Here is a 14045-nt window from a genome sequence, read left to right as displayed (position 1 = left end):
GTGCAACCTATTCTTGAATACGCTTTGGTAATATGGTCGCCTTAATATGTTAAGTCATATTGATCGTGTCAAATCAGTTCAGCATAAATTTTTAAGAAAAAAATATTTCAAACTAGGAATCACAAAAGACAACTGTAACTATAATGACATAGAACTTTTTCTTAATCCATCGAGTCTTTTGAAACGTCGATTTAACGCATATTTAATTCACATCTTTAAAATACTCAATAGTTTACGTATATGATGTCCCGACTATTCTCCAACAAATGCCTCTTAATGTCCCTTCGCGCAGACTAAAAAAAAATAATTCTTTTCCTCGGTCATCATAAGGCTAACAACTATGGTTTCCAGGCACCTCTACCCATTATGATCAAAATTGTTAACGAAAATCAGGAAATGAATTATTTTTATTGTAAATTGAAAAACTTTACTTACAAACTAAGAAAATATTAATAATACTTGATAAATTTCTTATGTCTATAACCAACCTGGATCCCATTATGTTTGTCCAATATGCTTATGTGCCGTTGTGTTTCTAGGTTCATGTTACTGTTTTTCAGTGTTTCCCAACTTGGAGAAGGGCGTACGCCCCATCGGGCGCAGTTTGAATGTCTTGGGGGACAACGTAACATTGTTGTCAAAAAACGCAATTTAGAAAAAAAAAATGCAACTCGGAATTTTCGAGAATATGATAGCAGCGCCGTCATAATTGTACTTTTTGATATTATTTTTAGTGGTAAATGGCGATACTAGCCCAAATGTTAACGTCAAAACATTGAGGTTAGAGTTGAGTACTTTGCATGCGTGTGATTCTTACTTATTCGTTCGCTTACATTCTGTAAAGTTTATAAACTTATTTTAATTTTAGTTTCTAGCCCCATGATAAAATGAATAATACAAGGAAGAACAAAATTCATCAGTATTCAGAAGATTATTTGCTAACAATGTTTGTTTACCATTCTGTTTGTTGTGCAAACATTGTTGACCGACGTTTCTACGAAAAAGGGTCGTCTTGAAACTCATTTAAAGACGAAGCATAGTAAAAGGGTATTTCCACACGTAAGGAATAACGTTAACAGTATAATATATATTTAGAGCGGAGTTTTATGATTCAAATGATATAACTGTCAATGTATTCAAAAATTGTTTTTAATTGCAATTTTTGGGTTTTAAAATAAGCACATGCAAAACAGCCCGCAGTTGGCATCGCGTCATTTTGACGTCACGCGTTATGACTGCCAACTTGAAAGTTTGGCGCCAAAACGTCATGGGCGTCAGGGCGCGAAATGTTTTGTTTTCAGGTTATTCAAAATTTGAATATTTTTACCGTTGTAAAAAATTTAACTGACGTCGTACGAAAAAAAAAAGTATTAATGTTATCATCGTATTTTTTGGCTTATTTGAAAACAAAAATGATGAAAAAAAACGTGAAAAGACCCTTTTGTGTAAACTATGAGTTGCACCAATTTTAGAATATGAAGAAGATATTTGAAAAATGATAAAGTATAAATTCATTATTTTCTGGACAAAATGCTAACAAAAATCGTACTCTTGAAGCTAGTTATAAAATTTCTCTGCTTCTTAGTCTGAAAAAAATCGTACTGTAGCGTATGATTTAATTTTGTCAGCTATATAATTTTTTTTCAAAACGGTTTTAGAAAAAGATGACTAAGATGTGAAAGAAATGTCATTAAGCAATAACATTGTAAGTAAGAGAATAGATGAGATAGCAAAAAATGTAGAAACACAACTAATTGAAAAGTTGAGAGTAAAAAAATCTCAATACAGATGGATGAATCAACTTTAAGAGACAGTGAGGCTATATTGATGAATAATGTGAGATGTCTATAGAGAATGGTGTATTTAATGAAAAAATATTGTTATGTAAAACATTAAAAACCACTACTACTGTCATTGATATATACAATACACTAAGCATGTATTGAGATAAAACTCAAATACCAATGAATAATATGACATCGTCTGCTGCAGATGCGGATCTTATTACGATAGTTAAGAAGAGAGGTTGTTTAAAATAATGAAAGATGACAATCCAGAAATATTGCTTGTACATTGTGTTATTCATAGAAAATATTTTGTTTAAAAAAAGCTTTCACCTGCCCTAAATGAGATAGAACGTTAAATTATAAAATGTTTTAACTTTATCAAAGTAATTGCCAAATGTGGACGTCTTTTCAATCAATTTTGTGACTGTAAAAATGCTGAAAACAACAGACACTTGTTTCATATTAAAAAAATATGACTGTCATAAAAAATTCATAAAATTGTCACAAAAAATTCAAGAGATTCGTAAAATTATTTGATATTATTATTAAGAGTCATAATAGCAATAATTAAAAACTAACGCCTCTTAGTCCCTGTTATGGCCAGCGCAGTGGTTCAATTTATGCGATGACTATCCCTGTCAAGAAAGGATAAATAAAATCGACTCATGTACATTTAATTGCATTCGTTAATTAAATGTATAGTAGATTTTTTTGCCGAGAGATGGCGAGTATCGGTTTCGCTCGATCGGCAATGTAGGATAATCGCGACCGACGAAGATCTGGTGTGTGTTTTAAAACACGGACTCACGCAACTAGACAGTTTTTGGTTCTCTTTCTGACGACGGACTTCTTGAAGATTTATCATCGTGCATTGTTCTCATCAAAACCTTTCCATTGAACTGCTCAACAAATACGGATGATAGTGGACGCCATTGGATATTTAAATGTCAGTTTTTTTTTATGGCAGATGAAATACTGGCAATAAATGTTGTGATATTTTCAATTGAATATGAAAAACTTAACGCATTGCTTTAAAAAAATTTGAATAATAACATGAAAGTATTATTTACACGTACCGGAGGTAATTATTTATAAAATGGTTATTTCTCGACAGGGATATTTATAGCGTAAATTGGACAGCTGCGCTGGTCACAACAGTCCCTATAATGAATTTTTTAAAGTTAAATATTTTCGTAAAAACAAAAACAGGTTACGTTGTATTGCAGTATCAACAACGATATTTCATGATGCACCCTCTCCCAGACTTTGCAAATAATTTCTTAGGAATAAATCTTAAATAACAAGTACACATGTACAACTTATTTATGATTGTTTTGTATATTCAGGAAACAAAATTTTGTGATTGTGCCATATCCAAAACATTTTTTTAAACCAAATGAGTCAATTTCAACCTATAAAGAACTTCCAATGCAATATCATGATTTAATTGGTAAAAATAGTGGACAACTGACGTTTTTTTTGCATTAAAACAGAGTGGACTTTAAATTTTTATTTTAACAAAAAAAAACATTTTTACCATGAAAGTGGTGTTTTATTCAGGAATAAAATGGCTTATTGTGATAATTTCTGCATTTTAACCTTCAAAACGGCAAAAAGGGGCTCTCGTGTTTTATCGTCTAAAGAACATATGTACTATGCGTGTGAAATTGTATCGACTAGTATTGACAAATTACATTTTTTGAAGTACGTATTTTTGTTAAAATATCTTACAAAATAAAAATATTTCACGTTCATCCTGCTAGGAATCAAACCCAGGACTTTAAACATGTTAGTCAAATGCGCCAACCCCTACATTACATGGTGAACTTATCTCTACTAAATTTCATTTTACGAGGGCAGATATCGAATCGAAAGCACTCGTCTGGTTCTATTTCAAACTCAAAACTTAATTATCTATATACCGAGCACGTAAATTTTACAAAATAAACCCTCAGCAATTTAGTTTTACATTTACCCAAATATTAATCGATAAAGTTTTGCAAAATTGCACAATTATGCAGATGAGATGAAACACTTCTTAATAATGTTTCATAAAAATGCTAATTAACATTTCAACTTGCATAATGCAGGTAAAGAATAAATGCAATGTTGTGCCATAGACATTGAAAACGTTGCATTGATATTTCTCAATGGGAGTTTATTTGTGATAAGAATTAACATAATATTACATACTGGTACCAGCATAAAGAGTACCATATACAATTAAGCATAGGTGTAGTTCACTTTATGTAGGCCAATGTCAAAAGTCTAGGACATGTAGGGTTTGCGACTAATAATGGTATGTTTTTATATCGCTTACTGGGTTTTCAGAAGGTTCTTCAAACAAGGAAGATTATAGCAAATTCGTCTGGATTATATGACGTTTTGTAGTGTAGTGTACGGTTATTCAATCTTTCTAAGCCCGTGGACCGGTGAAAATAGGAGAAAATTTTTGTCGACCGATAACGCAGGTATGATTTTTTTTATTTATGCAGTATTTTTATTTTTTGGTTTTTAATATTTGGTTATAACACACACATATAGAACTAACTTACGTGTCTTATTTAACCACTTCTTAACATACTCCTTTTATTTTAAATTGGGGTCACTCTTTTAATTTTAAAACCTTCTGCATATTTATTTTAAATCAACTTCATTTAAATCAAGGCTGGATAAGTCTATAAATAATTACCATGTCCTACCAAAAAACTATTTCTTGAAACCGTTCCTCACCAACCCTTGACTTATGCTAGTGTTATATTGCATAGTATGTAAAATTGTCTTTAAAAGTTTCCAAGATGTGTCCATTTTATATTTTGTTTATATTTATTTTTTATCTATCTATATTTGATTATTTCTTAAATTAATTCATTGTAACGGTCCTAGAATGAGTTTGCAAACCCGAGTGCAATTATAACGTCATGTGTGTTTTGTAATTAGAATTAAAAATATGTTCCAATGATACAAGTAATAATCTAGAAAATCTTTCGCCATTGCACGAATTTTTAACGTCATTTAAAATAAATAATACGTATCATACACCTGTGTGTAGACTTAATAATCAAATCACAAAAAGTTCAATTATTTATATCTTTTTAGCCATCAGCCTTCGATTATGATAATTTAAGATGCATTAAAAAAACTTAATATACATTTTAAATCTACTCACGTTTAGCTGCATCACTATTTTGGCATACGCCCAGTGCCATCTTTGCCTCGGACCAGCTGGTTTCCTTGTAGTCTCTTCTTCCTCAAACGATACACTCTTCGCTTTCTCCGATCCTGATCCAACAAGGCTTCCAGTTTCTGGTTCTGAAAAAAACATCAAAGAGTGTTTTATTTAAACGAACCAAGTTTTAAGAATATTAAGGACAAAAAACTTTTTGAGAACTAAATTAAACAGTTACACAAATTAATTTAATATTTTATCCGCTTGTGGTGCGCATTTTTCCGTTGTAACTTTAAACAAAGTCTATATAAACCACGGGTTAATAATTATTTTTACAATCTCTTATTTATATTTTTACTGTTTGTTTAATTTCAAAACAAACAACCCTGAAAGCTCATATAAAAAAAAAATGCAACAGTAAAGTCTGTTGTTTGGAAGCCTTGAGGAATAATGAAGTAATATCTTCTGAAATACACCCTCTACAATTTCAATATAGCAAAGAATCTTACCTTTTGTAAAGCAAAACTATTTCGCGTTTTAAATGGTTAGATAATTTGCTAAAAGAGACATTCAGGTTTCAAACCCTCACAAAAGATGTCTTAATAAAATGATATGCGAAATAAAAAGTTTAGCATTGTTGCCAATAGGTGTCAATAGTTTAATGAAAATACATTATCTTAAAAGTAGTTGTATAAAATTAATAGTATTGTAAACATTATCTAGTTAGTAATAATTGTTATTTTATGCAACAATTAGATACTTGTGTCGGTTAACATCAAAAATGGATATATCCTGACTAAGCATTTTTCACAAAGAACACTTTTCTGAAACTGATTATTGCTATTCGACTAAATTGTTATTTAGACTATATGTAGGTCTGACGTAGGTAATAAAAGCATTCTACGTTATTTGATTTGATCGATTAGACTTAGTTTTCGTGTAAAACTTATATATAATTTGGATGTAACTCATTTTGATATATCGGAATGGATAGTTTTGATGAAATTAATTCGTGGATTTAACCAGTTTTGATCTAATCTGTCATTGAATGTCTGTGTCAGGGTTGTCACTTTAACGAAGTAAAAAATAAACAAAACTAATAGTTTTGAATGTTATTGTGTTATTTGAGTGTTATTGAGTGTTATTGAGTGTTATTGAGTGTTATTGAGTGGATGTTGCCGATTTCGATATAAAATCAACTTCTGACCACAATTATTATGGTATAATATTGGATTTTCCCATTTTTGAAATAAGTATTCTATGTAAAACTAAGCTTTTAATCGTGTTTCCATAAAAAATGTTTTTTTACCAGTTTTGATAACCACCGACACACTTCTTACCTGCATGACTGAGCGGTGCTCTTGTATCCGGCGGTGGACTTCCAACTAGTTCTGGTAGTAAATCTTTCATCCCCGCACTGAGTCCTGATATAAGGAGACTGTCAGTAGCAGGAGGTGATCTGTACGCTTCCACTGACGCCTTTCTCGACCCCCCAGCGGGTGACATAGGTTTTGGTCTATACGGCTCCACCAATGAATTTTCGATCCTTCTATCCCTATCATTGTCATCTTCAAACGATCCGGAAATTGGTTCAAGCCTGTCAACGTGTATGACAGATACTGGTGAATCTTGGCCATGAGTTTTGCTGTTGTAGTCGTGCATGCCGTGTTCATCTGATACATAGTCTTCCATGGAGTCCTGGTTTTGGAGGTATCCTTGTTTTCGTATGTATTCGTTTTGCGATAAGGTGTCTTCATGAGTGCTGTAATCTAAAGAGTCGCGTTTCAAGTTCCTTTCTTGGTCATTGTAATTATTATAACTTTGATCAACATCTGTGTGCGGGTCGTTGTAGGTTGACGATGGCACTGACGTTTGGTAGGTGTTTTGAGGGTATGTTGATTGAGAGTAAGTAGATTCTGGGTATGTTGTTTCTGGATAGGTTGTTTGCGGGTACGTCGTTTCTGGATAAGACGTTGGAGGATATGAACTCTCGGCATACGTTGTTTGAGCATAGGTGGTATCTGCATATGTTGTTTGAGGGTATGTCGTTTCTGGGTAAGTTGTTTCGGGGTATGTGGTTGGCGGGTAAGTAACCGATGGATAAGCCGTTGATGTTGGAGGGTATGAGTATGCAGATTCTGGCTCTACGACAGAAATTTGCTGTCGGAGTTGTGGCCGTGGCACAACCGCCGCTGTTGGCGCTGTAGTAACTGGTGGCATCTTAGGAGCTGCAGCAGAGAGTAAACTCCCAAGCTTCATAGCTCCGCTGGCCATTAGGCGTCCAAAAGTTTGAGCTGCAGCGGCTGCTGCAACTGGTGCACCAGCTATTCCTGAAAGACAGCGAAAACATCCCATTTAATAAAAAATATATGATACAAATATCTTTTAAACATAATAAATATGTAACCGTGGATTTCGTACTACATGAAAACGTAATTTAATTGAAAATTATGTAAATTTGTTAAATTTACTATCCATTAATATTTTATTTATTGAACGTCAGGGTTTCAATCAAACTTTGACTACTTGGCACAGAAAAAAGAATTTCATTTTTAATCAGCAATATCCTGAGTTTGTCAAAATGTTTATGCGCAAGGATATATTTCAATTCCTTTAGAGTTATTAATTTCGAAACTTAGTGCAACAGAGAGATAAAACATATATAAAGAATTCAGCCTTAGCTACAAACATTTGGATATTCTCAAGTTATTGTTGATTATTGTATTTTCAAGCGTCGCCTAGATGGTGAAATAATCCAGCTAGATGGATCTCTTATTCAACAAAAGTTAACAGATTAAAGAGTCGAGAAAAAGTTGATGTCTAAAAATAGACCGAACTGTAAATTTTGCACAATTGGTAAAGTGGCCGCTTAAACCAGACATTGATAGACGTCCATATTACCTTCACAAAAATGTCTTTCTTTTCTCTTACAATAATTTTCATGAAATTTAATACGGAACGCCGTCTTATTGTAGATATTTTTTAGAAGCTTGGACTTTACCCCAATTACGTCAGCTGTGCAAAATCACTATTGTACATATCAAATAAAAAAAACGTAAAAACAAAAGTGGAAAGATAGACAAGTTTTAGATATATTGAGTTATATATACTACCGGATTTGTTTCAATGAGATCTACAATTTGGTAAAATATGATGGGTCTTCGTTCAAAACTCCGTGTCACTTAATGTCTGTTTTTTTTCAAGAGTATGGGAAATTGACATACGTCACTCAACAATAAACATGTTTTGACAACAGACAAGACATACTATCAATAAATATGGACTAACGGTTGATAATTTAAAAAAAAACTTTTTACTATGTTTTTTACTATGTTTTGTTTTTTAAATATGTTTTTTGCCATACAAAAATTTAATTTATTTATTTATTTTGTTACGTCTTTAAGTATGTTAAATTCTTTGAATTTTGATTTTCAATATGTTTTTACAAGGTTTTAAATAATGTTTTCTATGATGTCTTTTACTATATTTCTTACTATGAATTTTGTTTTTACAATGCATTTTACTGGGTTTTCAAATAGTTTTTTTACAATGTTTTTTTATACATAAACTATGCACAACACTTTATTCTCTATCGTTCTTGCCCTAACTATAAAATCTTTTTTTTCATCTGTTGATATATTTAACACGCCCCTTAATTTATTTAAAAATAAATTAATACTCATTCTTTCTGGTTGTGATACGATCCCACTTGCTATTTAATGATGCGTACAATTACACACACCTGAACACTCAATCCCACACAAATACACACAAATACACTTGTACTCTTACTCTCATACAAATACACATAAACACACCCTTTTGTTGTACCACAATTTAATATGTACAATTATTTAGAAACTTTGCTGGTCTGTCTTTAAACCGAATTTTGTTGATGTTATTATATCATTTTTGACTGTTTGTTTCTAACTTTAAAATTACTCTCCTTCAAAATTTATAAAAAGTGACGTAATATACTAAGCCACCTTGAACTGATTTTTTTGGTGTCAATGATAAAGGTGATACATTTATTTTTTATTAAACTTCTTAAAAAAACTAATTTCATCTTCTTTCAGAGTAAATTTTGTACTAACTTTGATAAATCGTATCGAATCGGTGCAACGTCGTTTGCTAAGAAAAGTAGCATGGATGATTGGGCTTGAGGGAGGAGACTACACTTACGGAGAAATTGAGTCAATGTTAAAAATCTCAAGTCTACAAAAACGTAGAAATAACATTGACTCCATATTTATGTTTAATTTTCTAAATGGCTTAATTGATGTACCATCGTTACTGGGACAGGTGGCATTCAATGTTCCGATCCGCCGGTTGCGAAATAATGATGTGCTGTTCCTCGACCAACACAGCACAAATTATGGCTTGCATGCACCAATGTCCCGATTGTGTCGTATTGTTAACTCAAGACAAGATCTGAACTTTTTTGGTGTACGTCTTTATAGATTTAAAACACCACTAAGATAGACCGGATCTTGTCTTGAGTTAGTATTTTTTTTTTTTTGTCCTAGCTTTAATTTAATTTTATTGTATTTTATTTTATTAGTGCCTGTATTTATTATAAGAAATTGTATGTACCATTGTTAGAATGAACTGCATAAGTCGGTCAAATAAATAAATAAATAATAATCTTGCCTCAATTATTAAGATTTTCTAATGAAAATGTAAATTTTAAACTTTGTAGGTATGTTATTTGTTACCTGCAGCTAACGGAGTAGTTGATGATTGGCTCGTCGGGAGACTTTTAGAAACTTCCGGAGCATAAACCGTAGAACCCATTGTTGTTGGAAATTGGTTCAAAGATTCTGACCCTTTCCACTGAGAGTTTCCATAGGGGATCCGATTTCCTTCAGATATGTAACTGAAAAGTTATGGAAAACAAATTGATTATTTCGCAAAATACATAAAAAATAGGAAACGAACGAGTATTTGAAAAGGATTAAATCCGGAGTATGTCTTTAAAATTTACGTGATTTCCAATAAAATCACAAGATTTCATTTTTACCTATAATTTTTAGACGATTATTAAAAAACGTCATCAATTTTGAGAATGGAGTTTTTGGTTAAAATAATAATATATTGAGTTTTTACAAATGTTTGCAGACATGTTGGATTTCGTACCTAGGGAGTTATTTAGATCTAAATTTCTTGCAACAGAGAGAGAAACCATAATGAATTATTTATGAATAATGTCATACCCAAAAACCCATACGACTTTTGCTCAAAGACATCTCTTATTTTTCGCACCGAGAGTGTTCAATATTTTGGAAGAGCGTATTAAGCTCTCAAGGACAACAATTATTTTCAAGAGAGGATTTAAGGACTGGCTTTTCTTTAGTGGGAGGGATTTCAGTTGGAAACTTCTTGATAATTTTCGGAATGTTTGAGTTTACTGTTTACCATATTGATGTGCCATATACTTGTTTTTTAAACTTTTTATTGTGTTTCTGATCTATATTTGTGGTGATATACTCATGTGTCTGTGTCAACTGATTGCTCATCCCATTTCAACAAAAGACTTTTAGTCCTATGGAGTTGTGACTTATGTCTCAAATAATGTGCAATAAACTAATGTATGTAAATAAATAAATAGATTGTTGAGAAGAGAATTTCAATCTCAATAACTCTCTAGAGAGGAAATACAGCCTGTCAACAAACATTTGGACATACTCAAAGCATTGTTGAATTAACAAAGTGGTAAAAGAAGAAGTATAAAAAATTGAAAATGGTTTCCCGGCGTTGCCTAGTAGGTGAATTGGATCAGCCGGATATTTAAACCAGCCAATGACAGGTCATAAGCCCAATGTTTTCTCTCTCTGCTGCATGTAACAATTTTTTTTAATAGTGCTTAATTGATTTTGTGAAAAAAATAATAAATTTGCCTCGAAGTTAATTATGTGTGTTGTTTTTATCATACATTTTTTTTGATCAAGTAAAAACGTAGATTAAATAAGGCTATTTTTCTTCTATCCAGGTATGCAAATATGCTGTTGCCTTTATAACACAAACATTGCATGGTTAAATGCATATTGCATGTGCAGTAGTAACATTTTCAGAGGTTTGACAATTATAATTAGTGTTGCATAGTTGCATGAGGCATTGTTCTTTAAATTTATGAACACTTACAAGTTTCAAAAACCCAAGGCGCACATTCATATTATTTAGCATTATATTTTATTACGAAGGCTGCAAATAATATTTTACACTTTATATACAGTTTCAACACTCCTTTCTTGGATTTTTATCTTTGACGTAAAAAGTTACATTTTTCTTACGTTTCGCGTTTAAAAGAGTAATAAATAAATCATGCTCGGTCATTTTTCACCTTGTTATATAAATAATAGGTCAAGTAATTTAAATCAACTTTGCCATAAAGTAATGACGCGTTAAAAAATTATTTCAAAGGGAAAATGAGAGTTTGAAAAAAAATGCAAACAAAATCGCAGGCACGTTTTCCAAAATGCGTATTTTATTTAATTCACTTATATTTTTTACTGGGTAGAACTTTTTTATCATATTGTTAATGACTCGATAATTTCCAATTAATTTTATACTCATAACAAAGTCAGCGTTAACTTAAATAAATAAGAGAACAATTTTGACAATGAATTATTTTATCTTTATATGTTTCAAAGCTTAGGTATATTAAAAAGATATCATGTATTTACCAAATAGCCTAGATTTAATATTAATATTTGTCGTATACCTCAAGCGTCTTTAAGTTCACATTTTTATAACACTGTGAGTAAATTTTTTTACACTGGAAATGTAAAAAAAAATTACTAACTTTAATAAAAACAATTATCTAGTGTGTTTTTGATCGCAAAAACACCATGCACAGATTATTTGACAGATTAAATAAAGTTGTTGTTCCTTTCAATCTTCTGAAGTGAATCATTCAAAATTGCGTCCGGCTTAGCATTTTTTGAGTTAAATGACAAATTCATAAAAAAATCGATTTTCATATTAACAACGTATTTTGATAGACAGACGGGAAAAATGACCATCAGTATTTTTTTGTTTTTTAAGTTGTCTTGTTTTAATATTTAAAAAGGTAATGAATTTTATTGAAAACGAAAAAAAACACTAAAACAATTTATTGTGGAAATTAAATTGATTGATTGAAGTATTTTTTCAGCTCACCTGCATATTTTTGAGAATAACTGATGATTTTTTTGCCATCTAACTCCGATTTAAGTAGACAATTATAAAAGATAATTAATCAATTAATTTTCTTTTGTAAAAATATATGTCTATGAAATATTTATGTTTCTTTTGTTTACTTTTATATTAATTTGAATTATTTTATAAATAATGAAGAAATGTCGCATCGTTTTAATTTTTTTGTTTTGTTGCTAGGTCTAGTTTAAGTCTCAAGAGGTTAATACCAAAAAGAATATTGTTGAACTTACTTTGTTTGCATGCTTGAAGTAACAGGTGTATACTGTTGTGCATCGGGTTGATATGAATTATTGATGTCTTGTTGATATGGCAATAAGTCTTTGTTATAAGGCGTCTGATCTTCATAATAAGGCTGAGATGATTCATCATAGTAAGGCATTTGTTCTTGACTATACACAGTTTGATCTGCTTCCTGGTACGGCTGCTTGTCAAAGGAATATACAGTCTGATCCATTTGGTACGTTGACTGGTTTTGTATTGGTTCTTGGGTCTCCAAATACGGTTTTTGGTCATCATAGTATCCCGATTCTTCGATATAAGGTTGACTTTCAGCCGAGTAAAAGCTTTCGTTCATAAAGCTCATTTGATCATCCACGTATGGTTTATCTGTTAAACTGTATGATTTATCTTCCGTGTAAGATTTTTGTTTTTGGAAAGTTGGCTTCTTATCTAAGATAGTTTGTTGGTCCTGCATGTAAGATGGCTGTTCTTCTACGTACGTTTTATTAATTGAGTCATAAGTATCATTAGTGATATAGCTATTTTGATCTAAGGTTGATGTTTGATTATCATATAAAAATGACTGGTTGTAGGCTTGAGGTGTTTGTGCGGTTGGGTTTTGGTCTTGGTAAAAGTCTGTTTGATAATTATTTCTTGTTTTGGATATCGGAGGAGCGGGGAGCTTGCGAGACGATTCAGTCACTGAAGGCAACCTGAAAAATCAATATTTTTTAAAAATTTTATCATTAAACACAATGACATAAAACTTCAGATGAGAAAAAATTAAAATTATTTTTTTTTACGCACCTTTTTCTAGGCCAAATATAATCACTCGTATCCGTGCTATCGATAATATTTGATTGGCTTTGATCTTCCAAACTATCATACCCGTAATTATAGTCTTCATTATATGGCTTTGGGTAAAACTTCGAACCATCTGAAATACAATTTAATTTTTACTGAAATTAAGATTGTTAGATTACGAGGACAGGACAAGTGACATTCATTTTTAAGCTTTAGAAACTGGGATTAAAAGGTTAAACAGCGGGGTAGATAAAAAATTTCCTGGATAGGGTCAAAATCTTCAATGAGGAAGTTCGGTGTTTTTTACGTTTTTTTTATTATTCAATATTAGAGTATCAAACCGAGCAAAAAAATATATGCAAAATAATCCTGATAATCTCCACCAAAACTTCAATGTTACACCCCCCGCAAGTCAGTCACGAGATCAGGTCGGTGAGTTTTCTTGACATTTAAAAGTTGAACCCCGTACAATTAGAGAAACAATTTTTTTCTCACTAAACGTTAAATATCCTAAATCTGTTGCCGGTTGCCAAAAGAACATAACACTTTTTATGTTAGTAGTTTTTTTTTAAAACATCGTCACATAAACCTGTGGCATTGCAATAAACATCATTTTTATAAAAACGATTTTTTTAATACATTTTCGAAAAACTTCCCGTACAATTCAATGCTCTCATTTTTATCACGTGTAAAAAAATTTTTGAATCCCATTTCTCGTATCACAGAACTTCTTCATTGGTATTTTTTTAAATATTTTAATTTTCTTTTATTCTGGAAACATACAGAACAATTATATAGTTTACACAGATAGACTTAACTCTAATGGACCAGTGAAGTTTCCATATTATTTTATAATTATGTCTAAGGTT

At 31.4% G+C, this 14045-nt stretch overlaps 1 protein-coding gene across 1 annotated transcript in view; it reads right to left on the bottom strand.

Moving 5' to 3' along the window:
- Positions 1-14045, bottom strand: part of LOC148281035 (uncharacterized) — a 585537-nt gene that overhangs the window by 337806 nt on the left and 233686 nt on the right. The window contains exons 16-20 of the mRNA XM_088227431.1: positions 13180-13309; positions 12384-13085; positions 9672-9832; positions 6297-7286; positions 4957-5099 (exon numbers count right to left, since the gene is read on the bottom strand). Coding sequence (XP_088083557.1) covers positions 4957-5099; positions 6297-7286; positions 9672-9832; positions 12384-13085; positions 13180-13309 — 2126 coding nt within the window. The remainder of the gene's footprint in view (positions 1-4956; positions 5100-6296; positions 7287-9671; positions 9833-12383; positions 13086-13179; positions 13310-14045) is intronic.

The sequence above is a fragment of the Micrasema longulum genome, unplaced genomic scaffold, assembly GCF_059751315.1.
Source record: "Micrasema longulum isolate JH-2025_06_02 unplaced genomic scaffold, ASM5975131v1 h1tg000502l, whole genome shotgun sequence".
In the NCBI taxonomy this organism is placed as follows: Eukaryota; Metazoa; Arthropoda; class Insecta; order Trichoptera; family Brachycentridae; genus Micrasema; species Micrasema longulum.
This window is presented reverse-complemented; position numbering and strand designations above follow the sequence as displayed.